Source organism: Thamnophis sirtalis, unplaced genomic scaffold (genome assembly GCF_051295495.1).
Source record: "Thamnophis sirtalis isolate CommonGarterSnake01/CBP01778 unplaced genomic scaffold, rThaSir2_p1.2 scaffold_11, whole genome shotgun sequence".
NCBI classification, from domain to species: domain Eukaryota; kingdom Metazoa; phylum Chordata; class Lepidosauria; order Squamata; family Natricidae; genus Thamnophis; species Thamnophis sirtalis.
Genome location: NW_028261391.1, coordinates 10,291,708 through 10,314,806, shown reverse-complemented (window position 1 = coordinate 10,314,806; position 23,099 = coordinate 10,291,708). Strand labels below are relative to the sequence as shown.

General features: G+C 37.6%; 1 protein-coding gene across 2 annotated transcripts in view; it reads left to right on the top strand.

The window, feature by feature from the left end:
* The window catches only part of FXR1 (FMR1 autosomal homolog 1), a 37,180-nt gene that overhangs the window by 4,919 nt on the left and 9,162 nt on the right, over positions 1 to 23,099 (top strand). For both annotated transcript variants that reach the window (XM_087725190.1, XM_087725191.1), the window contains exons 2-12: positions 11,680 to 11,732; positions 12,084 to 12,177; positions 14,488 to 14,559; positions 15,577 to 15,725; positions 17,025 to 17,118; positions 17,857 to 17,973; positions 18,098 to 18,268; positions 19,067 to 19,145; positions 19,480 to 19,589; positions 21,776 to 21,862; positions 22,628 to 22,835. In XM_087725190.1, the coding sequence (XP_087581316.1) occupies positions 11,680 to 11,732; positions 12,084 to 12,177; positions 14,488 to 14,559; positions 15,577 to 15,725; positions 17,025 to 17,118; positions 17,857 to 17,973; positions 18,098 to 18,268; positions 19,067 to 19,145; positions 19,480 to 19,589; positions 21,776 to 21,862; positions 22,628 to 22,835 (1,234 nt within the window). The remainder of the gene's footprint in view (positions 1 to 11,679; positions 11,733 to 12,083; positions 12,178 to 14,487; positions 14,560 to 15,576; positions 15,726 to 17,024; positions 17,119 to 17,856; positions 17,974 to 18,097; positions 18,269 to 19,066; positions 19,146 to 19,479; positions 19,590 to 21,775; positions 21,863 to 22,627; positions 22,836 to 23,099) is intronic.

The window sequence follows — 23,099 nt, the reverse complement described above, 5'->3', positions numbered from 1 at the left end:
CGCCCGACTAAACCGTGGTGACAAAACCGCGTGTTCTAAAGCGCTCCGACAAATGAGTGCTGAATTGCGCCGACAACAGCGCGGCGACAGAAGCGTGCTGTTAACCTAAACGTAACGCTAAACCTAACCCTAAACCTAACCCTTAATTTAAATCGCCCCTCTGTCAACTGAAATCGCCCTTCTGTCTCCGAGCTGTTGTCGCGTTGATGACGTCGTGGTTTTAGCGATGCGGTTTAGTTGGGTGTGGTTTTGTCATTCGCCCTTTTGTCGGGTCACGGTCACGGAGATATCCCGGTCCTAGGCCATGTAGGGCTTTAAAGGTGATAACCAGCACCTTGAAGCGTGTTCGGAGACTGATAGGAAGCCAGTGCAGCTCACGGAGGATAGGTGTAACATGGGTGTACCTAGGTATTAATCAAACCAAATTTCCTGCCTCTGGAGAAATATTTGTTGATTCCGATTTTCTCCCCACTCAACAAATGAATTCTACTATGTATTTCCTATTTTTCATATGATCAGTCAGTGTGATGATCATTGATCATAGCAATGTCATTAATTGAGAGTCATGAAAATCAGAATACTTAATAATGCTTAGCTCTGCTGAACTATATCTATTATGGTTAACTTGGCTGAAATTAGTTTTAAAAAGTTACGCTTAAATTGCTGTTTCATTGTTTACCACAATTTGTATAACTAGAAGGCAGTGAAGATAATGTGCGTCACAACAGCTGAAGTTTGTGGTGAGAAAGGAAGCACCAAAAAAAAGTTACTTTTCATATTTTGCATTCCGAAATCAACACTTATGTTTTAGACTTTCTCTTCAAGGAGTTCTAGGGGATTCTCAAATAATTGACAGTTAAAAATACCCCTCTAAAAATAGTGAAAGATTAATTAAACATCTAGTGAAATCATCCAGCCTTTTCATCGATTTTAACAAACTGAAAAAAACTTTTCCTGGAAGATGTCACGGCTTAGATTAGCAGTTTGAAAAGACTTTTCTCTTCATTTTAAGTGTCTGAGGCATGGAAGAGGGCCTCTGAACATTATTTCAGTAAGTGGTTAATTTCTTAAATGAAGAGAGGGTCTTTGCCATCTATCTGATCCTAAACCATTTAGGATTTTGCAACCTTCATACTAAGCTATTAGGGCTGTGGTAGACATTGTAGCTCCCTCGGCCCAATAATAATAAATTAATAATATTGGAGATTATTTCTTTTCAAATGGATTGGACTTGCATGCAGTTCTCAGTGAAGGGAATTTGTTGTACCTACTTGAAAGTAACATTAGGGTCGTGCCTCCCCCTCCATAAAATTGGAAGGATTGTCAGAAATTCATTGAGAAATTGATAGAGGCAGATCAGCAGAAGCAGACAATTTTCAGTAGGGAGATCAGTTTTAGAGTCACATAAATATTATTTGAAGAGAATTTTAATTACATGCGAATCCCTGGAGGCATAGACTAGGCAGAAAAGTAAGAAAAGCACGTTGGATGAAGATGGTGGCAATCTATACCTGTTCTGTAGCCATAAAAAAATTCTATGGATTATCCATGAAGTCTGCTTCAGGCATGGAAATAAAGTTACATGTATCTGATAATTATATAATATACCCTAGGATTGGCTTTTCTGTTCAGATTTGCTTTGCTGTGAGCATTGTTGGAGGGAAGGAATGCTGAATAATCCCATTCCACAGGAGACCGGTTTTGGGGGGGGGGGAGACAACAGTTTTCTGTATCTGGTTGCCCCTGCCTTTAGGAACATCTTGTGTCCTGATATGAGGATTTTATAGCAATAGCAGTTAGACTTATATACCGCTTCATAGGGCTTTCAGCCCTCTCTAAGCGGTTTACAGAGTCAGCATATTGCCCCCAACAACAATCCGGGTCCTCATTTTACCCACCTCGGAAGGATGGAAGGCTGAGTCAACCCTGAGCCGGTGAGATTTGAACAGCCGAACTGCAGAACTGCAGTCAGCTGAAGTAGCCTGCAGTGCTGCATTTAACCACTGCGCCACCTCGGCTCTTCATTTTCCCTTGATCCTTGGTTTTCAGAAAGATCTTGAAAACTTTATCCAGCAGAGAAGGGTGCACAATGATGGTGTTGGAATTGTCTTAACTATGTTAAATACTGTTTGATCATGTTGTGTTATTTTGATTATAAACCGCTTTGAGTTCTTTGTAGGAGTGGGTGATCACCTAATGTGATTGTTTGGGAATCACTTTTATTTACATACAGTAGAATTATGTTGCAGCTGTTCTGCATTATTGTATACTAATTAGTATTCTTACAAATTTTGAACCTAGCTGAGAATTTTGTGTAATATTTGGCTCTTTTAAAAGAAACATATGCCATCACTGTTTCTTATAGTTTTCCTAATATAAGAGCTAAAATTTCATGAATGAATTCGTTGAGACAAATCCCTTGTTCTATATTACCCATCCTACAAGGGCAGAATGACTTTCTAAGGAGTTTGGGATGCATTAGTCTTTTCTATGGACAGAGTTTCTAAAGTAGTGCACACTACTGCAGATGAAAATGCAGAAATCTAAGAAATATCCAGTATACAGTAATTTTTAAAATCTTCAGGTGGAATCTTGGAGAACAAAATAGGCCTGGCAGAAAAAAAAAAGAGATCTTTATCCATTTTGTCTAGTGGGAATATTTTTAATTTTAACAGTTATTTAAATGATTTGTAGATGATCTGATAGGGTTTTTTTGAACAAAAGTGACAAAATTTGCTACCTTTAATATGTTTTGAAATAATTAATTTGACCATAAGCGATACCTGCCTTTACTTTTGCTTGCTTCTGCTACCCATTAGTCATATGCCTTTTTTAGTTTGAGCTCTCATTGGCTCTCTCACATTCACTTGTCACTGTCAAGTTGCATAGCTGTGAGGTTATTTTAGGCTATCAGATTTTGATAGTAGAGCTGTGAAGACCTTAGCTGTTGAGCATTTTAAATAGTCTTTATCTTCTGTTGCTTTTTTGTAGTAATCAATTATTTTTATAGTAATATTAAAGATTACAGTTAAAAAGATAAAAACTAATAGAAACAAAAATAAAAAAGTGCGGAAAAATATAAAAGAAAAAAATAAGCATATGGTAAAAAAGTGAAAGAAATACTTGCATTTCCTTCCCCTTAATCACAAGTATAACAATTTTAGGAACTTATCTTCTCTTAAAATACAACACGTTATCTCTTCTTCCCTATCTCAGCCCATATCTTCAAAAACCTCTATTCAGGTTTAGTTAACAAAAACCCCACTAAAACAGAGATAACAATTGATTTTTAACCTTGATCAGATAACCAAATTTATATTCCTTCCTTGTATTTTTAACAATCTTGATTTTTTAGTGCTTTCAAATAATTTCCTAAAATTTTATTTATTTTTATTTATCCCTTCTCACTAAATTTTTCAGTACTTAACAAATCTCTCTTGTAAATTCAATATAGGAAGATGTCCAGATTGCTCTTTTTATTTATGTGTATGTCTATTTTAATTATTGATAGCCTGTTTTCATTTGTATATCAATATAGCATTTTTCTCCATATAATTCTTGTTGCCTGTTCTTTATGAATACACATTCAAATCAGTTTGAGTCTTGTATGGTAAAACTTGTTCCTTTTCATATTTTTTAAACACAATTGGTTTATAAAAGAAAAGACGCCCTTAAAATATCCCTCAATACAATAATTTATTACATTCTGTAAGTCAAATTTAAGTGTCCTCCTTTAGTGTAATCTTTAGGTCCCTGGTTCCCTCTATTCTTAACCTTCAGAATCTTATCCTATCATGTTTTGTAAAAAGACAATTCAAAACAAAAGCATTTTTTCATTTCAATTCAAAAGTCTCTGTTAATGACTTTTCTCAACAACTTCATGTAAAAGGGGAGCAAACTAAGCTCTAGGGCTCTTCTTACTGGAGTCTCTTTAAGCTTGACATCTCCCCTTCTAGAAATTATGGACTGAAGTCATCCTCTCAGGAAGAAGCAAAAAAAGGGACATACAGGTAGTCCTCAACTTATGACCACAATTGAGCCCAGAATTTATGTTGTTGTGATAAATTAAGTGAATTTTGTCCCATTTTATGACTTTTCTTGCTACCTTGGTTAAGTGAATCATTGCAATTGTCCTCTTGGTCTACAGGGGGTCCTTGACTTATGACTACAATTGACCTCCAAATTTCTATTGCTAAGTAAGGCAGTTGTTAAGTGAGCTGTGCCTCATTTTATGATCTTTTTGCCACAGTTATTAGATGAATCATTGTAGTTGTTAAGTGAAACATTAAGCAACTCTGGGTTCCTCCATTAACTTTGGTTATTGGAAGCCAGATGAGAAGGTAACAAATGGGGATCACATGACCCTGGGACATTGTAGATGTCATAAATACAAGCAAGTTACCAAGCATCTGAATTTTGATCACGTGATCTGCAGTGATCATAAGTCTGGGAAAGGGTCATAGGTCATTTTTTTCAGTGGTGGTGTAACTTTGAATAGTCACTAAACAAATGGTTGTAAGTCAAGGACTGCCAGTATTCAGTAAAATATCTAAACTACTAATACTAAGGAGCATTTTGGACTTTAATACTTGAAAATATTGAGTATACTTGAGGAGTAATTGTTTGACCAGCATGTTTGAGCAGTGCTTCCTCAAGAGAAGGCCACATTTTCTGTTAACTGCTGATACAGTTTGTAGCTGTTGATAACGATATACTTACTATAGTGAAATGTAACAAAGGCAATTGTTGAGACTTGTCTTCTGATGGGAGATTATTTTGACTGGAGATACAGCAAATTGAATTTGTGGTCCTTCACTGTCCTGTAGAAATGGAGCTTTTACAGTGGTGTTTGATTCCATATCTCAGTATTGACTCCCTTTCCATTGATACACTCCCACTGCAATTCTGAAATACTGTTAAAATTGTTTCTGTAGAAATTTACTGTTTCGTTAAAAGGTTTATGCAGTTTCAAATTTGCTGACTTTCATTTCCTTATTACCTGCTTTATACCGTACTTTGAGACCTATTCTGATGCATTTGTGTGGTTGTAGTCTTTCCCAATGGTGTGTTGTCTGCTTATTTTTCACTGTAGACTGGGGTCACTAGAAAGGATTAAAGTGGCATTTTTATTAGTAATTTGAATGATAAATGATTTCAAACATAATTACCTTTTTCATGTTAAAATGTTTATATGTCTTTGGAAGAAATTACGGAAAATAGTGTTGATTTCTATGTTGCGATATTCTTGTGTATAAACTCATTTTGTGGAAAGCGAACACTAGTATTTTTACAGTGGATTAACGCTATTTTTAATTCAATTTAATTACTAAATATGTATGTAGAGGATTACAGTTTAAATCAGTGGATTTCTACTTATGTGTCTGAATTAATTTCTGAGTAGATTTGTGTAGAATGGGTCTGTGAAGCAGCAATTCCAATAATTTTGGTTGTGGTGGTATTATTTGCTCAATCAAAATTGTCTTTGAAGATAAAAAACTTAATTACATATAAAAGCAATATCCCAGGATTATGGTGGTCATTTAAAATTAAAAGTAAACCAGTGCCCTTAATTGAGCAGTGCAGAATGCACTTGCCCATTTGTTATGTGGGCAAAAATGAAATTGTGTAATGCTTGCTCTACAAGCATGGCAATGGCTTTGTATGACCAGAACTAATTGAATGTGTTGAGATCAGTTTAAAAAGCCCTGAATGGCTTACTGTCTAAGAACCTCAAGGATTGGTTCTGATATATTATCCAATCAGTCAGCTAAGATCAGCTGGGGAAACCGTACTTGTGCTTCCACAGGTTGTGGGTGTCTCATAGTGAGAATGGTCAGGAAGGAGGTTTCTGTGACAGTGCTTCAGTTATGGAAAACTCAGAGGGTTTCTATGCTTTGTTTCAGAAAATGCATGAAAACCATGGCACTTAATTCAGGCACAAGTAAGGTATCAGTTGCCATCGAGCATAGAATAACAGAGTTGGAAGGGACCTTGGAGGTCAGCTAGTCCAACTCCCTGCACAAGCAGGAGAGTCTACACACCATTTCCGACAAGTCTCTGCTGGAAAGCCTTCAGTGATGGGGCACCTGCAACTTCTGAAGGCAAGCCATTCCACTGGTTGATTGTTCTCACCATTAGAAAATTTATCATAGAGAAATTTAGAATCCACTTGTTCGTTAGATCAGTGTTTCTCAACCTTGGCAACTTGAAGATGTCCGGACTTCAACTCCCAGAATTCCCCAGCCAGTGAATGCTGGCTGGGGAATTCTGGGAGTTGAAGTCCGGACATCTTCAAGTTGCCAAGGTTGAGAAACACTGCATTAGATTGACTGTTTTTATTGCTCAGGGATTATTGGTTTTATTCAGGAGAATACGATTGGGAATTGAGGTCAACAAGTTGTACGGTTGCCATAGTTGCCAATCAATGGTTTTATTGTTTTATTGGCAGTTATAAAGTTAAGAGCTGAGCGAGTAAGCAGATAGGGACTGTAAATAGGAAAATCAGGAAGTTAGAATGCGGTCTGAGTTTCAAAAGCCACCACAACAGAGACACTACTATGGTGCTCAAAACATCAGAAGTTCCACACTGCTGCACAAAGTATAAAAAGCAAACAATGAGAACTAGCGATCCTAATTCAAGGACACAACTTGGTGGGATGGTATACATGATCGGCACATAGCATGAGAAGCCTACAATTGATTTAAAAGTGGAAACCCCAGCAAAAAAGCATGGAATGTTGCATTGTACATAAAGAAAACAATATACTTGGAGTTGCAGTGTGGCAATCTTTTTGGAAGAAGATGAATAAGAACAAAAGAAGAGAGAAACAAAATGGATACATGAGGTCTCTACGTTTCAAAACGGTACCAGTTCTGTTTTTCCTTTTATACATATCCAAATTCTTTCCCACCAGTTTGATTTTTCTCCATTTTCTGTGTCTGAAGGAGAAGTTACTGAAGTCCTTGGGGCCTCTGAGTTTGGTTCCATAGTTCAGCCCTCAACTACTGCAATAATCGCTTCTGTTGCTTTATTCACTGAATGTTCCTCCTCTTAAGAAATTAAGACTTAGGGCACAGAGGGGTTTTTAAGATAGGCCATATGTTGGTCAAGAGATCTCTAGTGGCCACAGAGCAGTTGTTGAAGATTTATTCTTTGTCTTAGTCTAGGACTATGTTACCTCATGTCTTGCCTGTTGGAACTTTTTGCTCCAGTTGCTGGCCTTTTCTGCTGAACCGTGAGACTTGGACTTTAGGACTTGGGAAATCTTCCAGACTTGAATATTTTAATGAACATTCTAGAAGTAATAGCTTCTTTTATTATATGTAATAGGTTATCATTCACTCTAGGAGCTGCACATCTGGTTTGGCACTATTTTTTTCAAAATGGGATTTTTATTATTTATGTAAAAACCCAGATTTTGATTGTTCCTGTACAGCCAGGTATTGTTAAGCTATCTTTCAATTAATGGGCCACTCATTTAATTTATGATTGCCACATTACTTGGAATTGAATGTGAAGATGGAATGAAGAAATGTGATAGTAGAACAATATCGAGCAGTGGAACCTGATTTGTTGCCATTTGCAGAATTTGCCTTTAAAATACTTGGTGTTGGGCTCTTGGCATGATGCAGAGTTTATGACTAGCACGCATGGTTTGCTCTTGCCTTGAATTCCTTGAGCCTCAAATTTTCTCCAAGCAGCGCAGTTCCCTATTGGGAACATCTGGATTCTGCCAGGGCTGTGCGTAAATAGATAGCATATGTGCATAGAGGGGAAGGATCAAGAATTACTGTGGGATTTGAGTGGTTTTCTGTTTAATTTTTGCCTGTCCAAGAAAGTTTATTGCATTCTTTCCTGTGGCTGCTTAGCTCAACAGGGTAGCTTTTCATTCTGAAGTATATCTGGTGTTTCACTGCTTTCTCTTTGTTGCAGGAGTGGTTTCTTGTTCCATGTATTCTGCAGTTTCCCCTCCTGTTATAATTCCCCCTGCCTTCCAGATGAGGTGGAATACACAGTTCTGTGTGCAGCAGCAGGAGGAGATTACAACCTTTAATTTACTGAAAGGGCTATCCTGACACAAAGAGATTATTGGAAGCAGTGTCAAATGTTGTGGAAAGCAGAGGAAATGGTCTTGAAGGACAGGAAGAAGAGCTAATGCCAAGGCTGGTCAGGTTAAGATCATTGGCCTTGAGTTGCCAGGCTAATCTTTGTCAGTTAGGATCATTATTCTCCATGCATTCCATGGAAGGCCCAGGGAGCATGAAGAAGGAGCTACTGTCATAGCTAACAGGCCTTGGGAACATGGAAGAAAGAAGAGGGAATTAAACAGAGAGCTGGACCATAGTAGAAAATATTCCTTAGTTCAGAAGAAAATGGTTGTACAGTATGAGAAAATGAGAAAAAGACCAGCTCTGCCTTAATTAAGATAGGTATGTTAAATGGGAGTATTGCCTTGACAAATTGGAACCAAAAGGATCGTTTTGCCTTGGACTCTGATTTAATTCTACGTGATACTTGGAGCGCTGACAGCTGGGCTGAAAGAAACACAATTAAAATGTGACTCTTCAGTTGCTTGGATTAGGATGAATAGGGTAGAGGGTATTTTAGTTGTAATTGCTATTTAAAGTTTTAGCTTGCTTTAGTGTTATGTGTTATGTTTATTTTGCATTATCTAATTATTTTATATGTCATAAATGTTTCAAATAAATCAGAAAAACCTAGACCGTCCAGAAATATTGGACTGAAAGAGTGGACTGAACTTTCTACATTCGTGTGGGAAATACAAAATACAGGTAGTCCTCAACTTACGACCACGATTGAGCCCAGAATTCATGTTGCTAAGTGAGAAATTTGTTAATTGAATTTTGTCCCATTTCTTGCCACATTTTGTCCCCTGTGGCATTTCTTGCCACATTTGTTAAGTGAATCACTACAGTTGTTAAATTAGTAACACGGTTATTAAGTGAATCTGGTTTCCCCATTGATTTGGCTTGTCAAAAGGTTGCAAAAGGTAATCACATTACCCCAGGGTACAGCAGCTGTCATAAATGTGAATCAGTTGTCAAGCACATACATGTAAATCACATGACCATGAGGATGCTGCAAGATCATGTGTGAAAAATGGTCATAAGTCATTTTTTTCAGTGCCCCTATAACTTTGAACAGTCATTAAGTGAATGTTGTAAGTCAAGGACTACCTGTATAGGGCCCCAGAGATCTGGCTTGGTGATAGTACATGTGAAAGGTTTCTGGCTGACCGTGTCAATCACAAGTCAAATGTGAGCCAGCAGTGTGATACATCTAGTAAAAAAACCAAATGCTGTTTTAGGAGTCCATTAACAGAATCATAGAGTCTACTCATAGGAAGTAATTGTACCAATTTTGCCTACCTTAGCCCAATCCCTTTTGGAGTCTTCAAATACCCCATTTATTACTGCTTTCTAGTCTTCATCAAATTTTTATGAAATTTAAACAAGGATAAAAACAGCATAATTGCAGAAAATGCTTAGTATTGAATATAGTAAATTAGGTGTTAAATCAAGACTGAACAATAGTACTTTTATCTGGCTCTGAAATGTTACTAAAGTTGGCACCAAATGAGCTATCTTGGACCAGACATGGAAATCACTGCCCATGCCTGAGAAGGCACTTGTTTGAAATAAGGGAATGTAACACAATATTTCAGGATTAACATTATTTGGAGAAATTAAGTAGAGATGTATCCATTTGTGTGGTTTTTCACTTAACAAGACTTCAGGAAGGGTTCTGATTTGACTTGCTTTGGAGGAACTAAATTAAATATCAGTTCTACTTTTTCAGATTTCTTTGAGTCAGTCTAGTGAATAATCCTGGGCACTTTCATATTCATCATTCATTTAATTTGTTGTTGTTTGATACTTAGTCTTAAATTAATTTATATTAATGTACAATGTTGGGATTTGTACGTATTCATTCGAATAATCATTTAGCAAATGTTCCTTGCATTGTATGCAATAAATAAAATATTTTTGTCCATCAGTCAGATAACATTAGGAAATAATTTTTAATAGAAACAATAAAGAAAGATTATATCTTCTCTTTTTACTTCTCTATATCACCTCCAGTATTATAAACTCATCAAAACCTAGGAGTCTTATTCTATGATGGTCAAGGGATTCAACTTATGGCAAGACTGATGGCAGGTCCCATGCAGACTTAGGATGCACTTTACTCAGCATAGTAACAGAAACAGAAATGAGGTTGCATTAGAGCTGTGTAATTAAGGTGTCAGAAATCCTGGGGTGTTTCTTTTTTATGCTGGAAGAAGAAAGTACATTAGTGCTTAGTGTTCAGCAAACATTCGATGTTATAATGGCCCTGTACAAGGAGGCTTATAACCAGTCCAAGTTATGTTTGTCACAGTGTCCTTGCAGTCACATAAACCCCATTTGTGACTCTCTGCCATCTTCTTGAAAGCAAAAGGTAAAGGTAACAGTAAAGGAATCCCTGTGGATTTTACTGTGCTAGTTGCTGTCAACTGTAGGGGTGCTCATCTCCATTTCAAGGGCCATTAGCCAGCGCTGTTGGAAGATGTTACTGCAGCCATGTGGCCAGCATGTTACTTTTCACACCGAAGTGGTATCTGCTCACATTTACATGCTTTTAAATTGCTAGGTTGACAGGAGCTGGGGCAAGAATGGGAGCTCATTCTGTTGTGGGGTGCTTATATCTCGGGCTGTTGACTTTCTAGCTGACAAGCCCAGTGCTGCCCCTTAAGCAAAGGGTCAACCAGTAGGAAATCGCAAGTTGTGGTCATGTGGCATTGCACTTAATGACCTCACTTGACTGTAACTAGACCTACCATCCTTAGTCATGTGACTTAGTGACAGCAGTGCTTAACAGTGAAATTCCCCATCCCAGTTGCAGTCGTTAATTGCCAATTAACACTGCAGTTTGTTTGTCTGGTCCAGTGGTGGGTTCCAGATCGGTGCAACGGGGCCGGGCGTCCACCACGTGCACGCACGCAGCATGCGCATACATACTTACCACCCGCGACGCTCCAGCTGGTCGGAGCATTGCGCAGGCGCCATATGCTCTGTGCACATGCGCAAAAGCCCTAATTAGCTCAAGTACAGGTAAGAAGGACGGGTGGGCCCTCTGGAGCACCGTACTGGAACAGTATCTAGTGCTCCCAGCAGGCACCGGTACGCCCGTACCGGGGCGTACCAATCATATCCCACCACAGAGCTGGTCTGAACATTTGCTTTTGCTAGTCTATATTCTGTCACAACAAAAGGATTAGTAAAGTGGATTTGACAATAATGGTTGTATAATTTTTTAAATGACATTTCAGAGTCTTTCAACAGTGAGATTGGTGGCATATTTAATAAATACATTTTGGGAAATATCAACTATCTGGGTGGGGAAAAGCCAGGAGAGAATTTGAGCAGGATGAAGGATTTTTTGTTCTATCAAGAATAATTTGTTGGGGAATTAAATTAGTGATTCATTAGTCTCCATATCACCGCAACAAGAGTGAGAGCAATTTATCACCATCTCTTCTCCAATAAGTCTCTGTCTGTTAAATAAATCTACAATTCTTGGTATTTTCTGCGGCATTTCTGTTAAATAGAGATTTTGTAATAAAATGCTATATTTTTGTGCTGTAAATTATTGTAATTTTTGTTCTTTTATCTCAGGGATTCATCAAAGATGTTCATGAGGATTCACTCACAGTTGTGTTTGAAAACAAGTACGTATTACAAAAATTGCTTCTCTTTCATTTTGTTTGTAGAATATGCCCATCTTTTTTATTCTGATTGGCTACATCGCTGTAGAATTTAAAGAGTCCAACACTTTGAATTGCATGTGATAGCCCCTCTGTATTGGCAACCAGAGCAACCAAATTAAAATTGGTGTCACTTTACGCTGGTGGGATTGTTCTGCCTGCAGTTTAGTCCTCACTTTCTAACAGCTGCACTTCTGAGTTGTCTCTATACGCAGTGGAGTTCTCTGCTGAGTTAAAGTTGATAGTATTCCATTTAAGTGACATGTAACATTCTTGGTAATCCTTGCTAATCTAAAATATCTATTCAATTTACAGTTGGCAACCAGAACGCCAGGTTCCTTTCAGTGATGTAAGATTACCACCACCACCTGATATCAAGAAAGAAATTGGTGAAGGAGATGAAGTGGAGGTGATTTAATTCAAGTATTTCTTTGCTTGCTTATGTGGAAGTTTCTTCTGGAAGGTTAATGGTAGAACTTAGTTTGCTATCATCAAGTTAATAGAACTTGTTTTTTTTAAAATGGCTTTAAAAATGCAAAATTAAAAAAAATCAGAAACATTAGTTAAAAGGAAACAACTTTATTAGGGAAAAAAAATATGAGTTGCTTTTGGGCAGGTTTTTAAGCAACCATGTTTAAATTAAAAAAAATTCATGCCATACCATGAATATTAATTGCAATAGTTACACACTACAAAATATTGTCTTGAATTCCTGCCAAGTCTGAAGCTGAGATATAGTTAGAAATGACCTCAAACTCATTGTTCCTTATGGAATTTACATTCCTGACAGAAGGCTATTTAATTTTTGTTTTAAAAAAGTCTACCATGTGCCAGGGTAGAATATTTTAATGCCAAATAACGTTTGTCATGAATGTGTTTTTAATAATTAACCAAAATATGCTTTCTTGGAGAAAAGGTTCCATCCTCAGTGGTGGATATAGGCAATATTTTAAAGTCTGTGGGTATGTTTGGAATGCTGAGAGCATGTTGTAGGTGTTTTCACAAAATGGTTGCTATGGTAGGTTTAACCAGTCATACAATATTTATAGAAGGCAGGTAGGATGAGCTTCCTCTTGTCATGTCCTGTAGACCCTCAAGATACTTTTTATATTACAACTTAACCATGCCTTTATTTTGGGCAAGTATGAACATTGTTTGAAAGCTTCTTGGGTGCTTCAAAGATGTTCTTGTAAATACACTCAGTGCTACTGGTTTCTTCTGTTTTTGTTGGGTTCTATAAAGCTAAATTCTTCTCGTTAGAGGAGTGATAAAATGCAGTGGGCAAGATTTCATTGTCTTTTCTGTTATATCAGAACAGGTGTAAAAGCTATTTGAGGTCCAGTTTAAAGAATATTGTCTGAAGAAAATTCAAATTGTTAACCTAATTCTCATTCTACATGGGATGCATATGCTATTTATTTGAAATTTGTGATTAGTATCTCTGATTAAATCATATATTCAGCCAGATGATTTGTGCTTCTGTGCTTGGATTTTAAATGTGTGGGATGTGTTGGAATGTCATAGCCATTACTTCATCTGACTTAGAGAATGGATATAGGGTAGTTAGGAAGAGGCCTTATAATACTTTCTTGCTATAGTGCAGCAGAATTGGGTTGGTGTCGTTTTATACAGTCATGGATTAAGTTGTACTCAGTCTTGGGTTTTTGTCCAGTAATTTGTTAATTATTTATAGCATTGTTAGTAACTGTATATAGAATACCAAAAATCAAGCCAAACATGTTTCAGATTAGATTATTGTGAGGGCTACATCCACCACATTTTCTTCAGTAGAGAAATAATCCATGTGTGGGCATATTTAATTTCTTTTCATTATGAAAGTATGTCCCATTAAGATTAATTGACAACATAATGAGTTTTATAATAATAGTTTAATTTCATTTCTACACCACCAACTATTTATTTTCAAAAATCTATTTTCTTCAGGCTGGAGGAAATTATTTAAAATCAATTATTTTTTCTTCTATATAAACACCCATAATGCTCTGCGCACATGTCCCCATTCTACCTCCTGCTTTTGGACCGTGATGGACCTGTTTTTTGCCCTCCCCAGGCTCCAGAGGCTTTCTAGGAGCCTGGGGAGGGCAAAAACAGCCTCCCCCACCACCCCGAGGCCCTATGGAGGCTTCCCTGAAATCTTCAGAGCGTGAGAAACTGGCCTTATGGTCAAATCAGAAGTCCGGTTTGCTCGTAGGACCATTTTTTTGCCCTCCAGAGCCTTCAGGGAAGCCTCCTGAAGCCTCCTAGGGGTGAAAAATGGCCTTAAAAGAAGGCCGAAGTCAGCTGGCCAGCGCACGCCTGAGCGCTGGAGCTGACAAGGCAATGCCTCGCGTGCCCTAACAAATGGCTTTGTGTGGCACGCATGCCATAGGTTCACCATCACAAGCCTAAGGAATAGGATTTTTTTTTAAAAAAAAATAGTTAAGTTTTTTTAATGCTCCATAATATTAATTTGTGCAAAAATAACCACTTTGGGGCAATTACATCTCAGCATAAAGAAATGATCCAACTTTCGACATAGGTACCACTTCTTTATGGTGAGAAACAGAAAATATTCAATTAATTGAAATTTCTCATGTCTGATTTTGGGAACTCTGATTAAAAAATATGGAATAAATCCAAATATTAAATAACATTTTAAAATGATTTTCCTAAGAAGTTCAAATCACAGTGGTCTAAATACTGTTTAATTTACTTTCAGGTTTACTCGAGAGCAAATGACCAAGAGCCATGTGGCTGGTGGCTGGCAAAGGTTCGAATGATGAAAGGGGAGGTAAGTAGGTGGAATTGTATCATGAGAAAGATCCATCTAAAGGGAGCATTAATTATTGTGAAGTAATTGAATAGCTAAGAACCACATAGAAGTTAAATTATATATATTTAGTAACTTGCTTCTTATCCATGGGGTCCTTAGTGCATTCTGAGCTTGACATTTAATTACTCAACTGGGTAACATCATCAGTACTGTTCTAGCAGAACTAGCAGTGATGGTGTTACTTGGTTGGGTAATGAAATGCCTGCAAGAAAACAAATCATGTTCAGAATGTACCACAAAGACTCCATAGTTCAGCCCTGAGCTACAAATGCTTTCTTTGGTCTCTATTGGTTGATACTGTCTTCCAATCTTGAAAAAAAAATGAAATAAACTTGGATCTTCTAACTTAGTTAGTTGTGGAATGGATGATAAAAAAGGAAAAAGAGCCTGAAATACAAATTTTATCCCAAATAATTTATGTTTTGAGGCTATAGCTGTTTTAATGTAATGTGACCTAATGAATTTGTGAGGGAAAATAAGTCTTTGACAATGTATGGATGCTATATGACTGTGTTGCATTATTTTGAATATCTTAATAGGGCCTTAATTATAATATAATTATTATGGGGCCTTAATATCTTACATAAATTAATATTGGGTCTTAATATCTTAATTAAAATCACACTCTATAACCTTACCTTACAGCAGTGGTTCCCAAACTTGGCAACTTTAAGACTTGTGGACTTGTGGACTTCAACTCCCAGAATTCTCCAGCCAGCTGGCTGGAGAATTCTGGGAGTTGAAGTCCACAAGTCTTAAAGTTGCCAAGTTTGGGAACCACTGCCTTACAGGGCTGTTATAAAGAGAAAATGGGGATTAGGAAAGATATGATAACTTGACATTATTGAGCTGTGAAGGGAATGATAAATAGTTGAGAGTAGATAAACATACGTAATGAGAGAAAAGTAAATATTCTGAATCTTTGATCAGTCACGACTTATTTTTTTAAAATTAAGAAGAATAATCTTTTCTCAGTTTTATGTCATTGAGTATGCTGCTTGTGATGCTACTTACAATGAAATAGTCACATTTGAACGACTTCGGCCTGTGAATCAGAATAAACCTGTGAACAAGAATACATTCTTCAGATGTGCCGTAGACGTTCCAGAAGACCTGAGAGAGGCGTAAGCACTCTTCAAAATTCCTTATATTAGAACTACATCTCTATTAGAAATTGACTTTCATAAGATAATCCTGAATTTGAACACTTTCTGTCTAATGAAAGAGTGGAGCTGCCTGGCTTTGCAAATTAACATGGAAATTTTCTTTTTGGGCTGTCACTTATGTTTTGGAAGGTCAAAAAAAGACATAATACAAGTAGTCTTTGCTTGCAGGTAATTTGTTCAGCAACCATTCAAAGTTACAGCAGTGCTGAAAAGATAAGGTTACAACCCATTTATAACCCCCTCAGTGTCCCTGAGTCACATGACAGTCAGAACATGTTATCCTGTGCCTGACCTGTGGCTTTTTCTTTCTCCCTTGCCCTTTCCAACAAAGCAGAGAAATTGGAGAGAGAGGGATTGCAAGAAAATAAGTTGATTGCTCTTCTACGCAATGCAATGAGACAGCAATTGTGCCAGCAGCTTGGATTGAGAACTGTGAGCATACTGTGCAAACCGCTTACAGTACTGTCTTGAAATCCTTTCTCCGATCTCTCTACTCTATAGCGGTTGAGGTGGGGGAATAAAGTGATTCCGGTAGGCAATTTCTTCTTTGCTAGATCCTTCCCTCCCACCACCACAGAGTGTAGAGATTGGAGAGGGAGTTCAAGAGAGCGAGCTGTTTATTCTTCTGCACATCGAAAGCAGTGTGACCTCTCCAGCAGCCAGGTGGCAAACAAAAGCTGAAACTGAATACAGTAATCTTGTCTCTTTCCAGCTGGAAAGACCAATCGCAGTCATGTGATTCCCCACTTAGCAACTGCTTTTCGTTAGCTGCAGAGTTGTCAATCCCAATTAGGGTCATTGAGTGAGGACTACCTGTATGCTCATGCAAATTATTCTCAGTGTACATACATCTGAAATGTGAAACTTTGATTTAGCAGAACTTAATGCAGTGGATCTCAGATGCAGCAGATGGAATTCTTCCTGCTTTTACATCATTTGTATAAAAACATCTTGATTCTAATTTGTATTATTTGTATAGTAATGTTCCTTCAAATGATGTACAGTCTGATTTAATGGACAATTGGGAATAATTGGTCTGTTAAATCAATGTTTCACCTTGTAATGTTTTGTTGTGTTTTATTCTTTTGGCAATGTGGTATAAGTTTTCAGTTCTTTTCTCAATAAAAGCAAATGAGCTTTTTAAAAGTTGTTTTCTGGCTGTGCCTTAAAGAGATTTTTCAGTATTTTCAATTTTTCCAATTTCATGTCTTATTGGTCACGTTTCAAAACAAATTAATTCATACATTAATTTTCTAGGTGTGCTAATGAAAGCGCTCACAAGGATTTTAAGAAAGCTGTAGGAGCCTGCAGAATTTTTTTCCAGGCTGAAGCAGCTCAATTAATAGTTCTGGTAAGATAACGTTTCTTCCTTTTTTTTTTTTTACCCTATCAGTGAGCAAGTCATTTTTATGTTAACTTTTATGTTACCAATTTGATACTTTGGGTCTGGCTTGTATAGAGGATTAAAAGATATTACTATACCTTTCCACTGGTGAAAAGAAAATATTCTTTAGAAAATGCAGATTGAAGAATTGCAAATAGGATCTCATGCAAGCTATAATCCAAGCTGTACTATTTGGGCCTGGTAACCTTTGCCTATTGGATCAAACAAGAACCTGGGACCTATAGCAAAGGTTTTTGTATTATTTGGTGTCACTTTGATTGCCACAGCTGTTGCATCTGAATCTGGCTTTATGCTAAAAGCATATCAAGCTGCATTGAGCAAAGTAGATCAGCAGACCCTGCTTGCCCACAAATAACAATATGGATTTCACCGCCCTAATAAACTAATAAAAACAAATATTTCAGTTTTAAATAGGAAAAAAAAACACTTAGCATATCAATTTTATTTGGTCTCTTCCACGTATTCTAAATTAGATATGAATCAGAGGTAGGTAAATTGTTTGTGGAGATTCTCGGTTATCCTGGTTGTGGTTGTCTCAAAGGTGCTTTTCTTCAAAGGAAAAACAAAGTCCAGTTGCCTTTTTGAAAAAGCACCTTTGGGACAATGGCAGGTGAAATAATTGTTTTTTTTTTTAAAATTCATCGCCTGTAAAATGAAGATCCTTACCCATTGTTTTTCTTTCAGTCTGCCAGTGAGGCAACAGTAAAAAGAGTGAGCATACTCAGCGACATGCATTTGCGTAGCATTCGAACCAAGTTAATGCTCATGTCAAGAAATGAAGAAGCAACAAAGCATTTAGAAGTGAGTGGGTCTCAGCTGGTTTTCTCACACCTTTTAATTATGCTTCTGATTTAGTCGCTGAAACGGTGTTCGTGCTTGAAGTTTTTATGAAGAATAAACATATATTTTTTTCCTTTTTCCCCAGTGCACAAAACAGCTTGCAGCGGCATTTCATGAAGAATTTGTTGTCAGAGAAGACTTAATGGGACTTGCAATAGGAACACATGGCAGTAATATACAGCAAGCCAGGAAAGTGCCAGGCGTTACTGCAATTGAACTTGAAGAAGATACTGGAACTTTCAGGATCTATGGAGAGGTAAAAGAGAACACAGAAACATCATATTTTCAAGTTGGGAAACTCTGACTTCTTTGGGCTTAAGTCTGGATCCAGGATGGCAAACCTATGGCATGCGTGTCACAGGTGGCACATGGAGTCATTGTCAGGGCATGCGAGGCGTTGCCCTGTCAGCCTTTTTTTGAGGCCATTTTTTGCCCTACCCAGGCTCCAGAGGCTTTATAGGAGCCTGGGGAAGACAAAAACAGCCTCCTCCCCTCCCCCCCGGATCCCCCCCCCCCGGAAGGCTTCAGGAGGTTCCCTGAAGCCTCTGGAGCGCAAAAAACGGCCCTATGGGCAAACCGGAACTTCAGGAACGGACTTCCGCTTTGCTCGTAGGATCGGTTTAAGCCCTCCGGAGGCTTCAGGGACCTTCAGGAGGCTTCCCTGAAGCCTCCGGAGGACTAAAAACCATCACTTCTGGTTTGTCCGTACGGCCGTTGGAGCCTTTGGGAAGCTTTAAAATTTTAGATGGGTGACAAAATGGCTATCATAATGTTGAGGTTCAGATAAAAACATTTACTTAAATGGTTGTGTAAAAGTGCATGCAGCAATTTGCAAATGTATATAGTAGTTTGAAGATAAGTCCCATAATCCCATAGTGTTTAAGCACCTGTTTGATAGCCATCATTTTTAATTTGCCAGATACAAATACTTGCATTTTCTCATTGCAAAAGAGAGTATGTGTAGTTTTCCCCCCTCATTTTATATGGAAATAGTTGTTCCCTAAAAGTGTTTTAACTTTTAATGTTTAATGCATTCTGTTCTATTTATTACCAGAGTGCTGAGGCAGTGAAAAAAGCTAGAAGCTATTTGGAATTTGTGGAAGACTTTATTCAGGTTCCTAGGAGTCTTGTAGGTATGTAATAATAATAACATTTTAACACTAGCAGGGAAAAGTTTCAACATAAAAATCTTTTCCCCATCTTTTCTCTCCCCCGCCCCTTTCACACACACACTCCCTGCCAATCTATTTCAATCTAACCTAATGGCAATAAATATTTATATTTTGAGGGTGCAGAAGAGCCTAATGGGAAAGTGGAAATTATCCTTCTTTCAGTCATAAAAGTAGTTCCAGCATCAGCCTTAAATTATTATAAAGAATTTTTCTAATTGTTTTTCTTGTTGGCGGTTTACTTGAGGCCAAATTCCTAATGATAACTCACAACTTCAATATCTTTTATTTGTTAAAGGGAAAGTAATTGGCAAAAATGGCAAAGTTATTCAAGAGATTGTGGACAAGTCTGGAGTTGTTCGAGTGAGAATTGAAGGAGACAACGAGAACAAACTACCCAGAGAAGATGTACGATTTTAACTTCTTTTTCCCCCTCTTTCCTTGGCAATGAACGTCCTATGGGTAGGGTAGAAATTAAAGGGGGATGTGAGGTTTTGTTTGTGGAATAATGGTGGAAAGTTCATGCAATATGAGTCACGGTGGCTCAGTGGTTAGAATCCAGTACTGCAAGCTGCTTTTGCTGACTGCAGTTCGATTCTCACTGGCTCAAGGTTGACTCAGCCTTCCATCCTTCTGAGGTCGGTAAAATGAGGGCCCAGATTGTTGGGGGCAATAGGCTGACTCTGTAAACCTCTTAGAGAGGGCTGTAAAGCACTGTGAAGCGGTATATAAGTCTAAGGGTTATTGCTATCTTGAGCTCCTGGGAAAAAAGGCTGCATAGGGAGTCCTCAATTTATGACCAAAATTGAGCCCAAACTGTGTTGCTAAGCAAAACATTTGTTAAGGAAGTTTTGTCCCATTATATGGCCTTAGTTGCCACAATCGTTACAGTAAATGAATCATTGCAGTTGTTCAGTTAGTAACAAGATTAAGTGAATCTGGCTTCCCCATTAACTTTGTTTCTCAGAAGATTGCAAAAGCTGATCACATATCCTTTGCACCCTGCAATTGTCATAAATATGAGTCAGTTGCCAAGCGGCTGAATTTTGATCATGTGACCCCAGGGATACCACAAAGATCATAAGTGCAAAAAACAGTCATAATTCACTTTTTTCAGTTCTGTTGTAACTTTGAACAGTCACTAAATCAACTGTCCTTAAGTCGAGGACTGCCTGTACATAAATCTAACAAATATGTACTTGAGTAGCGGTACTGTTAATTGTGAAATCTCATTATTTTTTTAATGTGCTGTGTCAGTAAAGCTCAGTTGGGCTCAAGAATTAATGCAGTATTACCATATTTTTTCAGAGTATAAGGCACACCTCCCCCCCCCCCAAAAGAGGGTGAACATCTGGTGGTGTCTTATACACGGAATACAACATTTTTGGCCTCCCAAAACCCCGCCCCCTTCACAAAAATGGCTGCGCAGAGGGTTTGGGAGGCCTGCAAAGTGTTCCTGGGGGCTGGGGAGGGCAGAAATGAGCAAAAAACAGGCTGTTTGTTTTTGCTCATCCCCACCCCACCCCAGGAGCACTCTACAAGCCTCCTAAAGGCTATGCATGCCATATTTTTTTTTGGCAAAAAGGGCCAATTTTTGTGAAAAACAGGCCGTTTTTTGCTTGTTTTCCCCCCAGCCTCCAGGAGCACTTTGCAGGCCTCTCAAACTCTCTGCATACCCCATTTTTCACAAAAAATGAGGCGTGCAGAGGGTTTGGGAGTTCTGCAGAGTGCAAAAACTTTTTTTAAAATTTACCTCTTCAAAATCTTGGTGCCTCTTATACTCTGGTGCGTCTTATACTCTGAAAAATATGGTATGTTTCCCATTGTGTCTAACCAGGTAACTGTACAAAGATACTGTAGGAAATAGATAGCTCAGATGCATACAGTTCTAAATTGTTATTTTGAATGATTGCATTACTTCATTGAAGCATATGGATTCGCAATGTGCAGTCATAGGAGAATGCTGTGGGCTCTAGATTTGCTCCCCTCTTTAATCTAGTGATGGTATAGCACCAAGCATTCACTGATGTCTGTATGACCTCTGTCTAACATCCAAGTAACTTCAACAATAAGCCAGCATCTCTGGCAGAGTTCAAATGTTCCTCACTAATTAGAGACACAACCTTGACATTAGCTTATTCTTGATCAAATGATTGTATCTATCAATTATGGCTTATGCTCCCTATATGTTGGCCATAAACTAGCTAATTCTTTTAAAATTTGGTTTCAAAAGTCAAAATCTTGGTTCTGTTATCTTTAAGGTTTTCTACAGATTTTATAACTCCAAGCCAATCAGTTTAGCCTCTCTTGAGAATTCAGGTTAAGCTTGTTTGTACAATATAACAAAACAAATCTAACAACTTACGCCTGGCAAAAAAAAAAAACCAACCCCCCAACCATTTCATACTAGAATATTGTTGAGACTGCTCTGGAATCAATCCTAAATAAGACATACACATATAAGTTACATGGTAGCTTTAGTTAAAATAGTGTTTGATTTTGTCTGTGTGTCCAGGCACGCATATACAGTTGCAAGAATTATATGTGATTTAGTTTATATATATATATTTGAAAAACATATTTTATCTTTATAGGGAATGGTTCCATTTGTGTTTGTGGGTACTAAAGAAAGCATAGGGAATGTCCAAGTACTTCTTGAATACCATATTGCCTACTTAAAGGTAAGCATTGCTTGATGTAATTTTCAGATTTAGTTTGCAATCCACTCTTACCTATTGCGGGTCCATTAAATGAATGTGATTTGCTGCTGCAGAGCTAGGAATCAGGATTGATTTCTAATTATTTTCACTTACATCTACCTTATCTTGAAGGTGATCATTCTGCTTTTTTTCTTATATCTTCCAGTACATTTTTAGATCAACCTTGTTATATTCCCATCATTGTTGTTGTTATTATTCATTTTTATGTACCTTTCTAATCTTTATACCGTATTCTTCAGCCCCTGTATAAAAACCCTGATTGTTTCCAGCCTAATCACTATTTTTTTCATTTTATAATTTCATAACTGTAGACTTCACAGTAGTTTTAACCCCAAGGATTTTTATTCTGGTATTTTAAAACAGTTGATTTGAACAAATCTAGCCCAATACTTAGGTAACATCTTATACCAACACATGTTGGGAATTGGTCCTCGATGTGAAAAAACAGATTGCTACAAGTAAAAATTATGAAACATTTGAAAGAAATGTATACCGAACTATCTAACACTTATTAGGGTATTTCCAGTGAATCATGTCTTGTTGATACTCATTGACATTTAAGCAATCAGAAGCTCTTTGACCCTGTAATTCCGTGAATGTAATTATTTGTTAGCGTAGTTAGAAGCTTGCTTATTCTTTTCTAAAGTGAAGAGTGCATAAGAAAATAAATTGGGGAACAATAACAATACATAGCTTAGTTTATATTTAATACAACTCTCAATTCAGGAGGTAGAACAACTACGGATGGAAAGGCTCCAGATTGACGAGCAGTTGCGTCAAATTGGCATGGGTTTTAGACCTTCATCTACCAGAGGCCCTGAGAAGGAAAAGGGTTATATCACTGATGAAAGCAACCCTTCGTCTGTGCAAGGCTCAAGGTCCTATAGTGGAAGAGGCAGAGGCCGGAGAGGGCCCAATTACACCTCTGGATATGGTAAGTGTGTTTAACGATAAGCTATGAAAATTTGCTTTGCTCCTCTTGTCCTTAATAGAGAATATAACAAGGGCATTGTGCCTTTTTACCAAACACATATAAAGCATGTATATATGTGCCTTATGTATGGGTATGGGTAGATACATACTTTCTTTTGTGAACAGGTCACAAAATTTCTTTTTTAATACAGGCTCACGCAAAAAATGATACTAAACATTATCTAATATATTTATTTTTCAGAGTTTTTGAGTATCAAATATCTAT